Here is a 19,566-nt window from a genome sequence, read left to right as displayed (position 1 = left end):
CAAAACATCATCCCCATCCACCATTTTACAGTGATGCAGTTAGATGGAATCTCATTGGTTTTACATTTACTTTGGAAAACTGGTTATTTTATAATTTATAAGAGCAAAAAACAAGTTTTTTTTTTTAACTCGGTTTTATGTTTATATGTGCCTAAGTGACATGATAATAAAAATATTTCAAGTCAACATGCTGGGGGGGAGGCGGGTCCATGAAAAATAACTTAAAAAGAAATTGGTACATTACTCAGATGTAAGAAACAGTGTCCCTGACAAAACGCAATGTCAATGCAGTATGACAAGTGGTTTGACAGCACAAGTATGAGGTGCCCCAGGAACACACAATAGTGGCCTCAAACCCAATAAAAGAATGCTCTCATGTGGAAATGCTTAAATGGAGTCAGCCAGATTTAGAAAAGTCACGAAAATGTCAAGGGAGAAGGCCTGGAGGACCAGAGGTCCAAAGGTTCATGGGTCTCAGGGTCAGGAATAACTGAGATGAGGCTGGTGAGCTCCTGAGTTTGGACTCTATGCAGAGGACAGTAGGGTCCACGGAGTGTGTGACACAATCAGATTTGTACTTTTGTGTTCAAGAGAATGGACCTAGGGATGCCTGGATGGTTCAGTGGCTGAGCATCTGCCTTTGGCTCAGGTCCTGATCCCAGGGTCCTAGGACTGAGGCCCACATCGGGCTCCCCATAGGGAGCCTGCTTCTCCCTCTCCCTATGTCTCTGCCTCATGAATAAATAAATAAAATCTTTAAAAAAAAACAATGGACCGAGAGCAGAATTAGATGGGATGTTGTCCAATTCATGAACCGCTTAATAAAGCCAATGAAAAAGAGAGGAGAGAATGGACTGAAGGTAAAGGGTGGAAGCAGAAGGCCAGCAAAGAGCCCATCTAGGTGACCCTAGTTCTCAGGCTCCAGCCTTCGGCCTGTGTTGTTCAACACTCTGTGAATTCAAGTCCACCTCTTCTGGAAGGCCTTCTGAGGCTCCAGGCTGGCTTAGAAGCCTTGCCTGGGTCTCTGCTGTCTTCTGTTCCAGCAGCGAACACTTTCTGCAAACACCTGGCTAGGTCTTCCCTGCTTTCCCATTCTAGACTAGACACCTCGAGGGTAGGGATGTGTCTGGTTCCTCTCTGGGACCTCGATTCTACTTGGGAATGCTTGGTGGTACACCGAGATGCTAGGCACTGCTAGAACGCACAGTCAGTCCAAGATCTGTGATCTAGGAGAAATGGTATGACATGAGGAAAGACACCCACTCTGTGCTCACTTCTCAGTGAACCTTGAATCCTTCTTCTCCATCCTTCCTCTTTATATGCTATGAAAGTACTACAATCATCTCCCTTTTTCAGATAAGGAAACATGAGGCTCAGGGAGAGGCAGTGGACCTGGCCAATGTCCAAGCTTCCTCTTGTGGAGAAGATGGGATCTGAGTCAGTTTCTGTAACTCTAGAGCCATTCTCACAGACAGACTCCCAATAACCACTGCCCAACAAGTATAAATTCAGGTGACAAGAGTTCTGAGGGCTGAATACTCAGTGTGAGGCATCATGGAGGAGGGATGGGAGCTGGGAAGACATGGGAGGTTCTGAGTGGTGTAAGAGAAGAAGGAGAATTAGCACCATAGATTGAAGTAAGGAAATCTATTAAAGGCTAGGAAAAGACAAGAGCTGGAATGGGTGGTAGAGGGGCTTGGGGTGAGGCTTAGCTGGCTCATGAAAGGAGCACTAGGAGCTCATGGGGCAGGGGGTGGGCCTTCACTAGGCTAGAGGCCTGCTCTGTGTCTTCCAGGGAGATGAGAGCCAAATTGGAGGCAAGTCAGTGGTAGCCCAGGGTGTCCTGCCTCAACACCATGAAAACAGAACAAAAACACCTATTGGTCAGTAGTCAGGACAGTTCAAAGGAGATAATACCTTGAGCTCGGACAAAGAGTAGGTAACATCTTCAGGTATGCTCCTGTGCATGGTTTACAAATATTTTCTTTTTGGAGCCTCCTATGCAGGGCTTGATCCCAGGATCTTGACATGACCTGAGCTAGGATCAAGAGTCAGATGCTCGGGGGATCCCTGGGTGGCGCAGCGGTTTGGTGCCTGCCTTTGGCCCAGGGCACGATCCTCGAGACCTGGGATCAAATCCCACATTGGGCTCCCGGTGCATAGAGCCTGCTTCTCCCTCTGCCTATGTCTCTGCCTCTCTCTCTCTCTGTATGACTATCATAAGTAAATAAAATTAAAAAAAAAAAAAAAAAAAAAAGAGTCAGATGCTCGGGGGATCCCTGGGTGGCTCAGCGGTTTGGCGCCTGCCTTTGGCCCAGGGCGCGATCCTGGAGTCCCGGGATAGAGTCCCGCCATCGGGCTCCCGGCATGGAGCCTGCCTCTCCCTCTTCCTTTGTCTCTGCCTCTCTCTCTTTCTATGTCTATCATAAATAAATAAATAAATCTTAAAAAAAAAAAAAAAGAGTCAGATGCTCAATGAACTGAGCCACCCAGGTGCTCCATCTTTTCTTTTTCTTTCTTTTTTCTTTTCTTCTTTTTTTAAGATTTTATTTATTTATTCATGAGAGACAGAAAGACAGAGAGAGAGAGAGAGAGAGACACAGGCAGAGGAAGAATGTGTGGAGGCTCCCTGTGTGGAGCCTGATGTGGGACTCAATCCTGGGTCTCCAGGATCACACCCTGAACTGAAGGTGGCGTTAAACCACTGAGCCACTGGGCTGCCCTCTTTTTCTTTTTCTTTTTAAAAAAAGACTTTTCAAGTAATCTCTGTACCCAGTGTAGGACGCGAATTCACAACCTCAAATCATGTGCTCCACTGACTGAGCCAGCCAGGCGCCCCCAAAGCATTCTTACATCCAATTCTCAATCTACTCCTTACAACAATTCAGTAAGGCAGGGGAGGATTCTAACCCCCACTTTCCAGATGGAGAAATCGAGATGTGGTCCATAGCTCCTATGTGGCAGAACTGGGTTTGTTTGTTTTTTAGATTGATTATTTATTTATTTATTTATTTATTTATTTATTTATTTATTTATTTATTTATTAATGAGAGACACACAGAGAGAGAGGCAGAGACACAGGCAGAGGGAGAAGCAGGCTCCATTCAGGGAGCCTGATGTGGGATTCGATCCTGGGTCTCCAGGATCACGCCCTGGGCTGAAGGTGGCGCTAAACAGCTGAGCCACCCGGGCTGCCCAGAACCGGGTTTTTTTGAATCCAGAATCTCTGAATTTTGTCTGCCCTTTCCTTGGCCATGATCCCAACTCATTTTTTTTTCCAACTCATTTTTTGGGGCTGGGGGATGAATTCCAAACATTCAATGCCTTCTCACCTTCCCATGGCCTCTGTTGTTAATGACAACAAGACATTAATTAATAATGATGCCTTGCCTCCTCAGAACTCTCCAAAACCTGACTGCAATGACCTCATGTCATTGTCTTCCCTTGCAGCAGGGAGAGTGGGTGTTTTCATGTGGCCACACAGTGTGTCAGTGACAGGGCTTAGATAGGACTAGAACCCAGGTCTCCTGCTACCTTGTCCTTACCTGCAGCACTGACAGGTTGGTCTGTCCAGAAAGGCTCAGCTTCTCCTGTTCTGAGGGGTAGGCGTTGTAGCGGTGCAAGTACAGCCAGTCCCGGAGGATCTTCACTGATTCTTTGGGCAGGTTTCCTCTGCGTTTCCTCTTGCCTGCCAGGGAGAGGAGGCCTTCATCCTCACCCAGATCACTGTCTGACATGGTGTCTAGGGGCTAGGCTGGACCTTGGGCAAGCCTGGAACAAATGACAAAGGGGAAGGGACATTATTAACATGCATTGCCTCTCCCTCTTTCTTTGTCTCCAAACACATCATTATTATTAGAGCCTGGGACACCGAAATGGAGGAATAGCACATCAGAGTCTCAGGCTATACCTTAGCCTGGGCAACCTAGAAGGGAGGAGTCTGAGATGCCTTCATTTTATGGGGTCAGTAGAGGACTAGAGGACTACTAAAATAAATGGCAGCTCATTAATAAGCAGTATCAGACTAGAAAGAATTAAAACTACCACCTAGGTCTGTTTGTCATGCTCTGTACTGAGCACTTCACACTTACTATCTCATTGGATCCTCACAAAGTCCTTGTAAGAGAGATACTATACTACTATTATCACTTTATAGATGAGAAAATCAAGGCCCAGAAAGGAAGCTGCCTAACTTAAACAGCTACCATGTAACCCAAAAATTTCACTCCTAGGCATCTACCAAAGAGAAATGAAAACCTGTATTCACACAAAACCTTGAACACAAATATTTATAGCAACATTATTCATAACAGCCAAAAGGTGGAAACAACCCAAGCGTTCATCAGTGTAGGAATGGATAAACAAAATGTAGTCTGTCCATATGGTGGAATATTATTTGGTCATAAAAAGGAGCTAAGTCCTGATCCATGTCCATGTTACTGCGTGGGTGAACTTTGAAAATATGCTAAGTGAAAAAAGTAAGTTGCAAAAAACGTGATTCCATTTTAATAAAATATTTAGAATGGGCTGAAGGGGAACACAAGGATGACAGCTAAAGGGCATGGAGTTTCTTTTTGAGGTAATAAAAATGTTCTGAAATTGACTGTGTGGTGGTTACATAGTTGTGAATATACTAAAACCACTTGTTTGCTTTAAATGGGTAAGTTGTATGGTATGGGAGTTACATCTCAATAAAGCTGCTATGAAAAGAAAATTTCACCTCCAGGATACGGTATGGAAACAGGTTTGGACCAAGGTTTGCCACCACCACCAACCAACTCCCTTGAAACTCTCTATACCATCTTGCCAGCCCAGTCTGGAAAATCTATTAATCACCATGGTCCCACAGCAATCTGAGTAACATTTACTGCATCTACTGTACTGCATTCATCCCTATTGGTTGTCTCAGACATTCTCTTTTGTCATCTAGCCCCTGGTCTGGTCCATGAATCAATTCCTCAAAAATCCAGACAAATAAGCAAGGCTGGACTCTGGTTCTCCCATCTTGGCTGTGTGACCTTGGCAACTGTGCTCTCTCTAGGCTTGAGCCCTCTCTTGACCTGTCAAACGAAGGAAGGGGTTTTCCTAGACAGCCCAACTCAGTTGCTCACCCCCCTGACAAAACTTCTGGTTCACACATGCAAAAGAGATTTACATTTTAAAACCAAAAGTTCCAGGGCAAGCTAATGCCAGAATCTGAAGGCTCCTCCCTCCTCAGCCTTTTAACAGCTACCCAGTAGGCTGGGCCAAAAGACTCTGGCATCTCCCAGGTTTTGTTTCCTCGACTTGGGCCTGAGCCCAGATATCTGGGCTGGCTAGGCCAGGCTTTCGAGGGAAGGGTCTACCCCTCCCAGCCAGGCCACCTGGAGGTGAGACAGACATTGGTTAGAGGTGCCACTCCTCAAAGAACACCAACAACAGGCTGCTTTCTGAGGTCAGGTTTCTGGGGTTTAGCTGGCTAGGGCAGTTGGATCTGGGCTCAGGGATGCGGCCCTGGCAGCCTATGAGCAGTTTACTCAGGGTTATCTGTATAAATTCCACCCTGGCTGCCAGCCAAGTCCCAGTCTGCAGGGTTCCAGGGGTGGCCCATGGAGAGGACTCCTCAGCCTACAACAGACCACTCTTTGCCATGGGGTCCCGCACTTACAATCCGGTAGGTTTCCCACATACATACCCCCTACTCACAGAGAGATGGACAGACCCAGACAGGCAGACACACAAACGCCCTCACCACCAAGCAACTCTGTAACAGTGTTCAGGTAACAGGCACCAACCCCACCGCTTAGCTCCTGGAATCACCATGCTTTTCACTGACAAATACAGCACACATACAGTTACAGATCCCACATCGAGCACGAACAACTGGTACCCACGAAACTAGCCCAGTTTCTGGACCTGGGCCTACCCACAAACTCGGACCGGCCCGCCCACCCACGATCTCAGACTGGGGAAACTCCAAACGTCATCACACCAGCGATCAATTCTTACCCCAACTGGCCTGGCAGCACCCTCACGACAGGGCACCCGGTGCACCCTCCTACACTCTCCTCGACGCCGACCTGCAGCCGCTCCCGCACGAACTTTCTGACAACTCCCCCAGCTCATCCCGACACTCCCCCGGGCCGCGCACTCACGCCGCATTCCCAGCAGTTCACACAAAGCGCGCAGCCTCCCCCGCGGCCCAGACCTAGTCGGAGCACATGGCTCCCGGGGCGGCGGGGAATCGGCCTGCGCTCGGGGCGCCTGCACCCCTCAGCCCCCCACCCGGCGCCCGGCTCGGCGCCCCCGCCACCCCGCCGGCCCTCAGTGCGGGCGGGGCGGGGGCCCTGGAAGAAAGAAAACTCACGTGTCCGTCCCGGGGCAGGAAAAAGTTTGGTTCCCACCCCCTTCCCCCGCCGCTCCGCGCTGGCTGACTCTTCGGGGCGCGGGGCTGGCCGAGCCTGCGCGCTCGGCTTTGTGCTCCGAACTCGGCCCGGAGGGGGAGGGGAGGGGGCTGGGCTCCCACCTCCGCACCGCCCCCCCCAGCACTGCGCCCAGACTCCATGTTGGCCGCCCCCTGCCCCCGAGGCTGCGCGCTTCCCCCGCGGGAGGCTCGGCTCACGCTCGGCCTGCGCGAGGGTCCCGGCGCGCACAAACTTTCTTCGGGTCGCCGGCCCCACGCGCCCCCTTCCTCGGCCCGCCTGGGAGTGACAGATGCCTCCGAGACAGACTTTCCTTTGTTCCAAAGGAAAGGGGAACTCGCGCGGGCTCCCCAGCCCCCCAGCCCCGGGCCCTTCCCTCTGCCCCCGCCCGCAGCTGTCACTCTTGGCGGCCCCCTCCTCGGCTCGGCCGCCGCGGGGGGGGGCAGAGGCTGCCGGCGGTTAGCAACGTGCACTTTTTAAACCAAACAAACCCGCCCCCCGCGCGCTCACCCCGGCCCGGGGCTGGGGCGGCCCTCTCGAGGGCCGGGATCGTAGGGAGCCGGGCCCCCCAGGAGGGCCCCGAGGGAGCTCCCGACGGGGGGGGGCCGTGGGACAGTGCCCCCACCGGCCCCCGCCCGCCCCCAGCCGCCGCCGCTCACAAACACCCGAGCTCACACACCCACAGCCGCACGCGCCAGGACGACGCCCCCTCCCCCGCCTGGCCGAGAAAGAGAAACTTTCCAAGTTGTCCGCGCGCCCCCCACCCGCCTCTGTCCGCCTCCTGCGGCCCGCACTGACTTCTCCGGGCGGCCTTTCCGTCCACGCGGTCCCTGGCTCGGCCCCGGGCGTCCTGGCAGGGGGCGGGGGGCGCCGGGGGAGCGCGCCGCGTACCTGCCGGGCCTGACACTCGGCCTGACAGCTCGCGGCTGGAAAGCACCTCGCGGCCTGACGTCAGATCCCCTCTCCTCCCCCCGGCGCCTTCCTCGCCCTCCCCCACCCGTCCGGAGGGAGAAAACAAACTTTGTGCGGAGCGCGGCGAGCTACGCCCACCCCCCGCGGGGCGGGCCGACGGCGGCCGGGGGCTTCGTCCCGCCCCCCGCGCCCGGAGGGGGCGGGGCCGGGCGGGCACCTTCTTCCTGCGCCCACCCCCACCCTCAGGAATGCCACATGGCCTCCGAAGAGGAGCGGTGGGAACCTCGGCTCGGGAGAATCCGCTCGGGGGCAGGAAGTGGCCCGTTGCTCCTCTCCGAGAGCGTTTCCGGAGCGCCTACTGTGTGCCCCGCGCCGGCGGCGGGGGCCGTTCCGGAGGGGAGATGTCCCGCAGAAACTGACGTTTGTGGGGCCGCTCCCCGCGCCCCATCTCCCGCCGGCGGTGCGACGGTTCCCTTCGCACCAAGAGGAAACTGAGGCCCGGTCAGCCCGGGGATTCGCCCGAGCTGCTGAGGACCGGGCTCTGACGGCGACGACTCCTCTGCCCTCAACGGCCGCTAGAGTCGGGTAGAAGGCTGCTCGGACAGAAGCCCGAAGCCCGCACTCCTGCGTGTAGAACACAGGAGGCGGCCTGAGGTAAAACAGCGCTGGAGGAGCGGTCAGCCCCAGCTACGCGGAGAAGGGCCCTTGGTGTGTACATCCCACCCGGCCCGTGGGCCCAGGGTCGGTGCCGTTACACACCCGCTCCCGGTTGACCATGAGCTCCGGAGGCCCTAGACTTGATTCTTGTCACACCAGGATCGTGGAGCCCAGCCCTCACCTCACCGGGGCAGACCTCCTGACTAGAAGGGCCCAGCGCCCCTCGCTGGCGTTTGTTTTGTTTTTTTTTTCCTCTGCTCACCGCACCCAGCTCCCAGGATGTTTCCTTTGGTCTTCGCCAGCCCTGCCAACACTCTCTTGCCTGCTCTCTGCTCTGTACCACAGTGTGAAGTCCCTGTTGACCAGCCCGCCTCAGCTTTCCCACCAGTCTTTGTTGTTCCCCAGAGCGGAGCAGCACACAGCCTAAAACAGGGCAAGGCCTTTCCTGGGCCTCAGGTTCCTCATCTGGTCCCAGATATCTAGGACCCTTGAGCGGCCTTGAAACGGCTGTCGGTCCTAACTGCACTTGAGCAGTGGAGAAATCTGAAAATAAAAATTGAGTTTTTTTCCGAACAGGCCCATCAGAAAGCTGATTAAATGACCACCAAGGTGCACCTGGGCGCCAGACTTCCCTGCAACCACTTAGAACCTAGTTGGCCACACTACCCTCCTCACAGCAGAACCCAAAATATCAGTGTCACTGCCCAACGCCCACCATTTCACAGATAGGGTGACTGAGGCCCAGTGTGGCGGCCCCAAACAATTTCTTGGGGGAGGTGGTGCTCTGTCTTCTGAGAGAAGGAAGGCTTGGGGAATCTTAGGTAAAGGTAAAACTGCTGGGCCCTGATCACCAGGCTCAAAGACATGTGTGGGGCAGGGACTTTGGGGTGGGGGGCTGGAAGGGGAAATAGTGCATCCAGGTGAGCCTGGAGGTACGACTCTGTCCTCAACACTCAGTGGTAGGTATTGTGGTCCAGGGCATGAGAGCTGGACTCTGCCCGTTTGGGGGAGAGAATGTGTGAGACACCAATAGGGGAAGCCACTGGGGACCTGGGCTAGAGCCCAGACACCTCCCTGCAAACTCCGCTAGTTCCCTGGGTCAGGGCTTCCCAAGGCTTGGGCTAGGTCAGGTGCCCCGGGGGCAAATAGAAGGCAGCAGCTCCTTCCTCCGCAACTGGGCCACCTGGGAGCTGGATAACAAAGCAGCTTCAGGAGCCCCTCCCCAGACTTCCTGGGGTGGGGGGAGGGGAAAGGCTGGGATGTAAAGGAGGCTGTTAGTGTGTCAGGATTGCACTTTGTAAACGGATGCCCCAGGTAAAGCATAAGTACCAGTCAAGTATGAGATTACCACATAAAAGTTTTTCAGTTCATAAGTATCAGAATTTAAAATGTGTGCATCCTCTCCGTCAGTAAGTCCACTTCCAGGAATCTATCATTAGAAATAATCACAGAACAATGATAAATGCTTATACAAGATTGTTCTTTGCAGCACTGTTCATTCCGGTGGAAGACTGCAGACAACTATATGCTCCCTCACCAGGAGCTGACTTCTTACAGGAACTCTGGGACCTCCGTACAGCAAGCAGGATGCTGTAATGGGGTAGGTCTGTGCACATTAACCTAGGGAATGGCTAAGGTGTTTGTGTTACGACAGTTTGCAGTGTCCCGGCAAGAAGGGGTTTTGGTTTTCCTTGGTTACTTTTATGGGAGAACCTTTGTAGTTGGGAAGTTATCTTACGTCATTTCTCTCTTCAGGTTTGCTACCCTTTTCTCCCCTTTTCACATATGGAAAACTGGGTCCCTGATAATGAAGCTGGGGTCCTGACTCCAGGGACAGATCTGGGGGTGGGGTCCGGATGGGAAGGACAGGTAGGTGTGTCAGCCCCTAGGCTCGTGTGGTTGCCTCCAATGGGCCATTTTAGGAAGAGCCCCAGGAACTCAAGACTCCTCAGGCTAGAAAAGAGCCTGGATAACTCCTGCTTCTGTATTGGAAAACCCAAACTAGAGGCCTCTGCCAGTGGAGCTGCCTGTTCATTGTGCCTGTTTCTAGTCAACTTGGTTGTCACATAGGTTCAAGCGGATGTTGTGTAAGTCCACTTTCATTGAAAGAAAAAAAAAAGCCTCTGCCCTTTTTACCTGGAGTTGATGGAAGTGGGGTAAGGGACCAGTTTTCACCTGGAGCCACGAGGCGCCAAATCATAAAGGAAATGGGGTTCTGTGGGGTGGAAAGGAAGAGTCCAGAAAAGGCCAGGGTCAGTGAGTAATTCAGGAAACAGTCAGCTGATAGGACCTTGAGGGCCAGGGCATGGAGTTTGGATTTGGCATTGCGGGCTGTAGGGAGCCTTGCGGATTCCTGAGACCCGCTAAGGAGAGAGATAGGAAGTGATTGGAGGTAGGGTGATCAGGTGGGGCAGCCCTGGGTAATTGAGGCCAAACTGATGGAGACCTGTCTCTGAGGTCTAGGTAATTTGTGGCTGTCCTACATGAGGTCCAGCATTCTCATATAATGTGGATTTCGGCTTATCAACATCTTCCTTTTTAAAAGATTTGTCGTATTTTGTTGATCATCCACGATATGCTTAGCTTTCTCCATGTGAGGTATTCACTCTTATTTTTGAATGCTTAATGCTTGACAGTCTGTGTGCTTGAAACTGGAGAACCCACTGCCTGGGCTGTCAGGAAGGGTTTGGGCAACAGTGCCAGCTGGTGGCTGAGGGGAAGGGGTATGGGATCTGGGATTTGGAGCTACTAGCCAGGTAATGTAGGCAAATCATCCAAACCCTTTGAGCCTTCATTTTCTCATCTGTGGAAACATCTGGCTTTGGTGAAGGTCAAAGAAAATAATGGCTATGAAAACCCTTTATGAATTATGTTCAGTGCATCTAGAAGAGCAGATATTGTTATCAGAGTGTCTTAGGTTTGTCTCTAGTGACTGTGTGGCATTTGACAATCTGCGTTCCAGTTTCTTCTTCTTCTGAGAAGTGGGAGGGTTGGACACAATAATTCTAAAGTTCTCTTCCTTCTTTGGCATTCTACCATATAGACTTAAATATTTTTAAAAATATTTTTAAAAAGAGAGAGATCACACACAAGCGGGGCAGAGGCAGAGGGAGAAGGAGGAGCAGACTCCCCACTGAATGGGGAGCTCGATGTGAGGCTTGCTCCCAGGACCCTGGGACTAAGACCTGTGCGGAAAGTAGATGCTTAACTGGCTGAACCACCCAGACACCCTGGCTTAAATGATTTTAAAAATATGTATGTATATGTATACATGTGTATGTATCTATGTGTGCTGCGTGTAGAGATATATAAATGCTTGTTTGCCCACAGCTTTTTAAATTTTTATCTTTTCTTGTTTAAGCGCTGTGGAGTATTATCTGGAAGTTATATATATCTGTAAGACTTTCTTAACTAGCCAGGCTAATCTTTGTTCTAGCTATACTTCATTATCTGATTTTCTTCCTTTGCAGTTTGCATCAAAGGGATATTTCACATGGGCCCAAATTGTAGCATTTTAACTCAGGGCTATTGGTGTGGCAGAGATGCGGCAGTGACCTGCACATAGGGTTACCACAGTCTCTTCTCTTGATGCCCTCAGGCTTCTAGACAAAGATTAAGTAGCGAGTATTAATTTGAGAATTAAGATTTCTTTTGGTTTTCTGGTAGTCTCCTCTTCTACTTGCGAGGCACTGGGTATGGCACCTCCAATCATGGCCATAGAAGTTAGTCAGTGTTGGCTATTGTGGGGCCTGAGAGACTTAGTGACTGTATTTTTCTTCTTCTTCTTCTTCTTTTTTTTTTTTTAATTAGGGTCAGTGTGATAGGATAGATGGGGATAAGATCCATTTGGCATAGTTTTGTCTTTTTTATAGTGGATATTTTCTTCTCCTGGAGTATGGTATTTTTTTATTTTTTATTTTTTCTGAGTATGGTATTTTTTAAAAAATCAGTTAATTTGAGAGAGCGAGCTAGTATGTGGAGGTGGGGGGGAGGGGTAGAGGGAGAGAGAATTCCCCCCCCTTTATAAGATTTAGTTATTTGAAAGCAGAGCTAGAGAGAGAGCACAAATGGTGGTGGTGGAGGAGGGCATTACAAGGGAGAAGGAGAAGTGGAAGCAGACTTTCTACTGAGCAGGGAGCCCAATGTGAGGCTTGATCCCAGGACCCTGGGATCATGACCTAAGCCAGAAGCACTTTTTTTTTTTTTAAAGATTTTATTTATTTATTCATAGACACAGAGAGAGAGGCAGAGACACAGGCAGAGGGAGAAGCAGGCTCCATGCAGGGAGCCCGATGTGGGACTCGATCCTGGGTCTCCAGGATCACACCTCCGGCTGCAGGTGGCGCCAAACTGCTGCACCACCGGGGCTGCCCAGCCAGAAGCACTTAACCAACTGAACCACCCAGGTGCCTCAGGAGAGAGAATCTTAGGCAGACTCCCAGCTGAGTGCAGAACCCCATGAGGGGATTGATGTAGGGATTGATCTCACAACCTGGAGATCATGACCTGAGCCAAAACCAGGGGTTGGACACTTAACACACTGTTCCACCCAGGCGCCCCTCCTGGGGTATGTTTTATAATTCCAAAAGCAATACACTGTTAATTAGGGCAAGTTAATCAATGCAGAGGCATATAGAGACAAAGTGAATAATGCCCCCCTCATTCCCACCTTCCAGGACTAACAGGTATGTATCCTTTCTCACCTTTTTCCACTTTCACATAAATGCATGCAAATACATACACACATCCTGAGAGGTGTTTTCTCTCCTCTCTCTTATTTACATTCCCTACCACCCCATTTCGACAGGGCTGCAATTTACATTTTCTACATAAATATCTTTGCAGTTTTGAGAATTTCCTGAAATAGATTCTCTGAAGTGGAATTACTGGGACAAAGAGTAAGAATGGATATTTTTAGGGCATAAACCTGAAGCACTCTCCATGACAGTGTTTGTAGTGTTTGAGTCCTCGCTCAGCCAAGTCCTGAGCCACAGGAGGTGTTAGCAATTTGGTGTGAACCTTTTTTTCTTTGATGGCTGAAGAATAGCCTTTGGTTCTTTTAATCTGCATTTTTTATTATTAGTGAGATTGAATATCTTAACATTTTGTAATTATTGTACTTTTGCCACCTGTGAATTATCTGCACATCTTTTGAAGTCTTTTTTAAAACCATTCATTCATTCATTCATTCATGAGAGACTTAGGGAGAGGCAGAATCACAGGCAGAGGGAGAAGCAGACTCCCTGTGGGGAGCCTGATGTGGGACTAGATCCCAGGACCCTGGGATCATGACCTGAGCCAAAGGCAGTTGCTCAATCACTGAGCTACTCAGGTGCCCCACCCCCCCTTTTTAAAAGACTATATTTATTTATTCATGAGACACAGAGAGAGAGGCAGAGACGTAGGCAGAAGGAGAAGCAGGCTCCATGCAGGGAGCCCGATGTGGGGGGGATCATGCCCTGAGCCAAAGGCAGACACTCAACCACTGAGCCACCCAGGCGTCCCAGATGCCCCTCTTTTGAAGTCTTGAGCTTCTTTTTGACTTGCAAACTCTTTTCAGTAGGATGCTTAACCCTTGTTTATTATGTTTGTTGCAGGTAGGTTTTTCCCCAAGGTTATTGTCTGCCTTACATTTTTCTAAGCTAGGTTGGTTTTGTTTATTTTTTATTTTATTTATTTATTTTTAAAATTTTATTTTATTTAAATCCAATTAGCTAACATATAGTATATTATTAATTTCAGAAATAGAGATCAGTGATTCATCAGTCTTATATAATACCCAGTGCTCATTACATCACGTATCTTCCTTAATGCCCATCACCCAGTTACCCTAGCCCCCTACCCACCTCCCCTCCAGCAACCCTCAATTTGTTCCCTAGAGTTAAGAATCCCTTATGGTTTGTCTTCCTCTGTGATTTGATCTTATTTTATCTTCCCCTCTCTCCCCTATGCTCCTCTGTTTTGTTTCTTAAATTCCACATATGAATGAAGTCATATGAGCATCGTCTTTCTCTGATTGGCTTGTTTCATTTATATAATACCCTCTAATTCCATCCATGTCTTTGCAAATGGTAAGATTTTGTGTTTTTTGATGGCTGAGTAATATTCCATTGTATATGTATACCACATCTTCTTTATCCATTCATCTGTCAATGGACAGCTGGGCTTTTTCCATGATTTGGCTATTGTGGACATTGCTGTGAACATTGGGGGCAGGTGTCTCGTTGTTTCACTACATTTGTATCTTTGGGGTAAATACCTGGTAGTGTAATTGCTGGGTCATAGGGTAGCTCTGTTTTTAACTTCTTGAAAAACCTCCATACTATTTTCCAGAGTGGCTATACCAGCTTGCGTACCCACCAGCAGTGCAAGAGGGTTACCCTTTCTCTGCATCCTCGCCAACATTTGTTGTTTCCTGTCTCGTTAATTTTAGCCATTCTGACTGGTATGAGGTGGTATCTCATCATGGTTTTGATTTATGTTTCCCTCATGCCCAGTGACATTGAGCATTTTTTTAAAAAAGTAAACCCTATGCCCCATATGAAGCTCAAACTCACGACCATGAGATCAAGAGTCCCATGCTCTTCCAACTGAGCCAGCCAGGCTCCTGTTTTGTTTGTTTATGTTTAAACTTTTTACTTGGTCAAATGTCAGTCTCTGTGATGTTGTCCATTGCTGTTGGGCTAGGAAAGAGTACAAGCAATCAACGGATATTCACCTCCACTTTTTGACTTTGTTCCTTCAAGGCCTACTTTTTTTTTTTTTTTTTTTTTTTTTTTAAATTTTTTTTTTTTTTTTTTTTATTTATGATAGGCACACAGTGAGAGAGAGAGAGGCAGAGACACAGGCAGAGGGAGAAGCAGGCTCCATGCACCGGGAGCCCGATGTGGGATTCGATCCCGGGTCTCCAGGATCGTGCCCTGGGCCAAAGGCAGGCGCCAAACCGCTGCGCCACCCAGGGATCCCAAGGCCTACTTTTTAACATTTAACCCTTTATTACATCTGGACTTGATTTTGGTTTCTACTATGACGCTAAGAATCCCAATAACTTTTTTTCTGAATGGCACACCATTTCTTATCATCTTTCCTGTCTTCTTGGATGTGTGATGTCACTTTTTCCAAGGCGGTAAGTTCTTTTTTTTTTTTTTTCTTCAAGGCGGTAAGTTCTTATACTGTGTTCATGGTATGTCTCAAGGAGGGAATATCTTTTTTTTAAAGGTTTTATTTACTTATTCATGAGAGACACAGAGACAGAGGCAGAGACAGAGGCAGAGGGAGAAGCAGGCTCCATGCAGGGAGCCCGATGCGGGACTCAATCCTGGGACCTTGGGATCACGCCCTGAGCCAAAGACAGACGCTCTACCACTGAGCCACCTAGGCATCCCCAAGACTACTACTTTGGAGGTTGAAAAGACAAATTTCGGCCAGAGAAGGAAAACCTTTGAATTTCTGTAATGGAGACAGATCCTCCGACGTGAAGCTAATGACTTGTGTTTTAAGGACCCTCACTCTTGTCTCTTCCAAGGCCCCTGGAAGGGGTCATATATTTCTATAAAATGTAAAATTAAGACATTTTTATTGTAATCAGTTAAGACCACTGTCTTATTCCACTATGACTTTTCTCCTCACTGTTTTCCTGTTAGGTGACCTCGTGTTGGTCCTGGACATTTTTTGGATCTGGCTAAAGGTTGGGTTAGATTATACTTAGTTTAGTTTTTATCTCTTTGTTTGGTTTGCAGTCACTTACACTAGTGGTATGGATACACTTTGGTATAGGAAAGGCTGCAAGAACAGAGTAGTATCACCATAGACAGGTGTCCTACAGCATCTGCACTAGAAGTGCATAAGGATGATAAACAAAATTTGAAACACCTGGAGTCAGAAACTGGTCTACGGAAAATTCTTCCAATCATAAAGACTGTAAAAATAGAAGCAAAAGACTCCGTTCTTACCAACACTTATTAAAAGTGAAAGATTTCAAAAAAAAAAAAAGTGAAAGATTTCTTCTGCCAGGAGTATACTGGATAATGCAACATTTATAGTTATAAATGTACATGTTAAAAGAAAGACTTAGTCATCTTTATTTTCTCTATATAAAAAGATATTATAAAACCTTTCTCATATGAAGGGCCATCAGAGAATATGGCCCCAAAAGTAGGAAAAAAAGACTCACAGAGATGTTTTAGGCAGTTAAAAAAAATGTTATTTTTCTGGATTTTGTGATGCTTGTGATATTTGTTAGTTTTTAAAAACTTTGTAATTTGCTATAATCTTTTTTCTCATTTTAAAAGCAATATTCACATTGTTCAAATTTTTGTATATTTTACATTATTTTTCTTAGGGACGGTCCCCTCAAATTATGTAAGTGTCAGGTCATACAAAACATAGATCTGCCTTCAACTTTAGGATGAATGTTTTGGCAAAGATACAGCCTTATCCCTTCAGAAGATCTGGGTATAATTTGTCCCCTCTGGCCTTTTGGAAAATGAAATTTCTTGCACTTTATCTTGTGTGTTGGTTTTTTTTTTTTTTTTTAAGATTTCATTTATTTATTCATGAGAGATACAGAGACAGAGAGAGGCAGAGACACAGGCAGAGGGAGAAGCAGGCTCCACGCAGGGAGCCCGATGTGGGACTCGATCTGGGACTCCAGGATCACGCCCTGGGCCGAAGGCAGGCGCCAAACCACTGAGCCACCCAGGGATGCCCTTTATTCTGGTTTTGACACTGAAAGAAAACCTTTGAAGGAGGTCAGTAGGTGAATGATACTTCACGCACTGTTCTTCACTTTGCCTTTTTCAGTTAACAGCATATCTTAGAGACCTTTCTCTTTGCATTTGAAAAGCTTCCTGGTTATTTGGGGGGGGGGTGGATTACCTCTTATCTTACCTCTTATGTAGTATGGATAGACCACATTTTGTTTATCCATTCATCCATCAGTAGATGCTTGGGTTCTTTCCACCTTTTGGTTGTTGGTGAATACTGCTGCTGTGAATGTGGTGTACAAATATCTGTTCTAGGCCCTGTTTTCTTTTTTTCTTTTTTTTTTTTAAGGCCCTGTTTTCAATTTGGTTATATATCTAGAAGCTTCGTCAGATTTTGAAGGCATTACTTTTCTGTCTCTCAGCTTTCAGTATTGCAATTGGGAAGTCCTGAGTCATTCTGAATACTGATTCTGTGCATATGACCTACTTTTTCTTCTGTAGAAAGTTCTAGAATCTCCTCTCATCCTTAGTGGACTGGAGTTCCTTGATGGAACGCCTTGAGAAGGGTCCCTTTTTGCCATTTTGCTGGGAGTTCTGGTTGTTGAGTGGGGCATGAAAGCCCAGGGGCAGGTTTCCCTATTAGTACTGTGAGCGCTGTGCCTCTCTGGCAGTGTTCCAGGAGCTGGGTGGAGCAAGAGGGCTGAGGTTCTGGACATCCTCAACAGTTAATATGTGGACTTTTGTATAATCCCTCTGTTGCTGGTACCTTCTCCATCTTCTGTGCCCTCTGTCCACCTGTCCAGGGACCTTCTTTACTCTTTCCTAAAAAAACATTTCTGATCTGCCAGAGTCTGTCCTCCATGAGGGGACAAGGTGGGTAATGTAGGGAGGAGATCTAGGTGTCTACTCTTTGGAGTTTTTGAGCCGTTTCTTAAACCCTCTTCTACCAGTTTTTCCTACCACTAATTTCTGAGCCTTTTGAGGATTCTTCGGTATAAATCAGGCGAAACTGTCAGTTTTTCATATTGCCTGCGTGGTGTTGCCGTCTGATAGTACTTGTCCGTTTCTTTCCAGCCTCAAAAATTTCGCTGTGGGTTCCCTCTTCTCTTCTCCATTTTCTTCTGGGTTTTTGCATTTTGAAAGTAGAGTTTTAAAAGGAGTCATGTTACATACTTGACATAAATCCACCTGCTTCAACCTTATTTTTTTCTCATGTGGCTTCCCAGTGGTGCCATCTCCCTGGGTCAACTAGTCTACCTTTCTCCCTTTGGTTGGAGGTGTTCCCTTTATCCCTGTACCAAATCCCTGATCCATTTATCTGTGTGTCCTATTACTGAACTTTGTCTTCCACTTCAACAGATGTTTCTTGAGCACATTCTGTGTGCCAGGTTCTCATCTAGGCAATGGGAATAAAAAGCAGTATATTAAGCAAAACCCTCACCACAGGGAGATTACACTCAAATGAAGGGAAACAGGCCATAGGCAGGTGATGTCAGAAGATAAATGCTTCTGAGATAAATGCTCAGAAGAAAAATAAATCAGAGTACTGGCATAGAAAAAAAAAAAAAAAAGAGTACTGGCATAGGGAGTGAGAGGTTGAGCTGCTGTGGATAAGTTGGTTAGAGGAATGCCACCTCAGGAGGTGACATGGACTAGAAATCTTCAGTGAATTAGAGACTCCAGCCATGGGTGGATCTTTAGAGGGCTATTGCGGGCAGGGGACATATCAAGAGCAGAGACCCTGAGACAGAAATGAGCTTTGGGGAACAGCAAGAGCAGTGTGGATTGTTGAATTGTCTACCTTTCCCTTCAAAACCTTTCAGTTTTTACCTTATATATTTTGGTGCTCTTTTGTCAGGTACAGATACATTTAAAATGTTTCTATCTTTCTGATGGATTGACCCTTTTGTCCCTATACAGTGTTTCTCTTTATTTCGAGTATTCTTTTTTTAAGATTTTAAAAATTTATTTATCCATGACAGACACAGAGAGGGAGGCAGAGAGAGAAGCAGGCTCCTCGCAGGGAGCCCGATGCAGGACTCCATCCCGGGTCTCCAGGATCACACCCCAGGCTGGAGGTGGCACTTAAGCCGCTGAGCCACCAGGGCTGCCCCTATTTCAAGTATTTTAAACCCAGACAGACTGACTCCTAAATCCACATACTTACTAATCTCACGCCAGCTGCCCTGCCTCTCCAGGTGTGTCCCCAGATGTTCCTCCAGCGTCTGTTTTCTCAGTCATTTCAGACTCACTCAGGTGTTCTGTGTCAGCTGGATCTTCCTACCCAGGGGGTCTTTCTTTTTTTTTTAACAGTTTTTTTTTTTTTTTAAGATTTTTTTTTTAAGATTTTATTTATTTATTCATGAGAGAGACAGAGAGAGAGAGAGAGAGACACGCAGAGACACAGACAGGGAGAAGCAGGCTCCATGCAGGGAGCCCGACGTGGGACTCGATCCCAGGTCTCCAGGATCATACCTTGGGCTGCAGGCGGTGCTAAACTGCTGCACCACTGGGGCTGCCTACCCAGGGTCTTGATAAGACCAGCTGGAATTCTGTTCTCTACTCCAGGGAAGTCCCCTCCAGCCCTTCCCAGGATACCTGTAGATTGCTAGACGTGGCTGTTTGGCACTATGTTGGGCTCTGGGGCCTGCTGGCCTACAAGCATGGCCTGGTTCTGTGTGGTCTCCACATTTCAGTCCCTTTCCCCTTGACCTCTCTCAGGGTCTCCCCTCAACCTTCCCACCCCTCAGCAAGCCATGCTAACACATGTGGAGTAAGTCATTTGCAGTCAGAGGGTAAGAGGGAAGGTGTACTTGACACAAACACAGGACTCCGATTTCCACGTTCCCCATCCTTGGACATCTTCCAGTGCCCTGGCTACTGGAAGATTT

At 48.1% G+C, this 19,566-nt stretch overlaps 1 protein-coding gene and 2 long non-coding RNA genes across 11 annotated transcripts in view; 2 read left to right on the top strand and 1 right to left on the bottom strand.

Moving 5' to 3' along the window:
- The window catches only part of TGIF2 (TGFB induced factor homeobox 2), a 24,436-nt gene extending 7,431 nt beyond the window's left edge, over positions 1-17,005 (bottom strand). Inside the window, exons 1-2 of one of the 8 annotated variants that reach the window (XM_072800894.1) lie at positions 16,860-17,005; positions 3,546-3,771 (exon numbers count right to left, since the gene is read on the bottom strand). In XM_072800894.1, coding sequence (XP_072656995.1) covers positions 3,546-3,737 — 192 coding nt within the window. In that variant the 5' untranslated portion in view covers positions 3,738-3,771; positions 16,860-17,005. Of the gene's footprint in view, positions 1-3,545; positions 3,772-5,988; positions 6,217-6,346; positions 6,504-6,911; positions 7,058-7,199; positions 7,548-7,596; positions 7,745-16,859 lie in introns of those variants that run through there. The other 7 variants (XM_072800893.1, XM_072800892.1, XM_072800890.1 and 4 more) reach the window with 7 other exon arrangements.
- Positions 7,267-19,566, top strand: part of LOC140618416 (uncharacterized) — a 94,550-nt gene continuing 82,250 nt past the window's right edge. The window contains exons 1-2 of one of the 2 annotated variants that reach the window (XR_012018544.1): positions 7,267-7,967; positions 9,460-9,570. This is a non-coding gene — a long non-coding RNA (uncharacterized lncRNA). The remainder of the gene's footprint in view (positions 7,968-9,459; positions 9,571-19,566) is intronic. The other variant, XR_012018543.1, reaches the window with a different exon arrangement.
- Positions 14,942-19,566, top strand: LOC140618418 (uncharacterized). Its single transcript, XR_012018547.1, has 2 exons — positions 14,942-15,096; positions 15,189-19,566. It is a non-coding gene; the product is annotated as an uncharacterized lncRNA (long non-coding RNA).

Source organism: Canis lupus, chromosome 26, assembly GCF_048164855.1.
Source record: "Canis lupus baileyi chromosome 26, mCanLup2.hap1, whole genome shotgun sequence".
NCBI classification, from domain to species: domain Eukaryota; kingdom Metazoa; phylum Chordata; class Mammalia; order Carnivora; family Canidae; genus Canis; species Canis lupus.
This window is presented reverse-complemented; position numbering and strand designations above follow the sequence as displayed.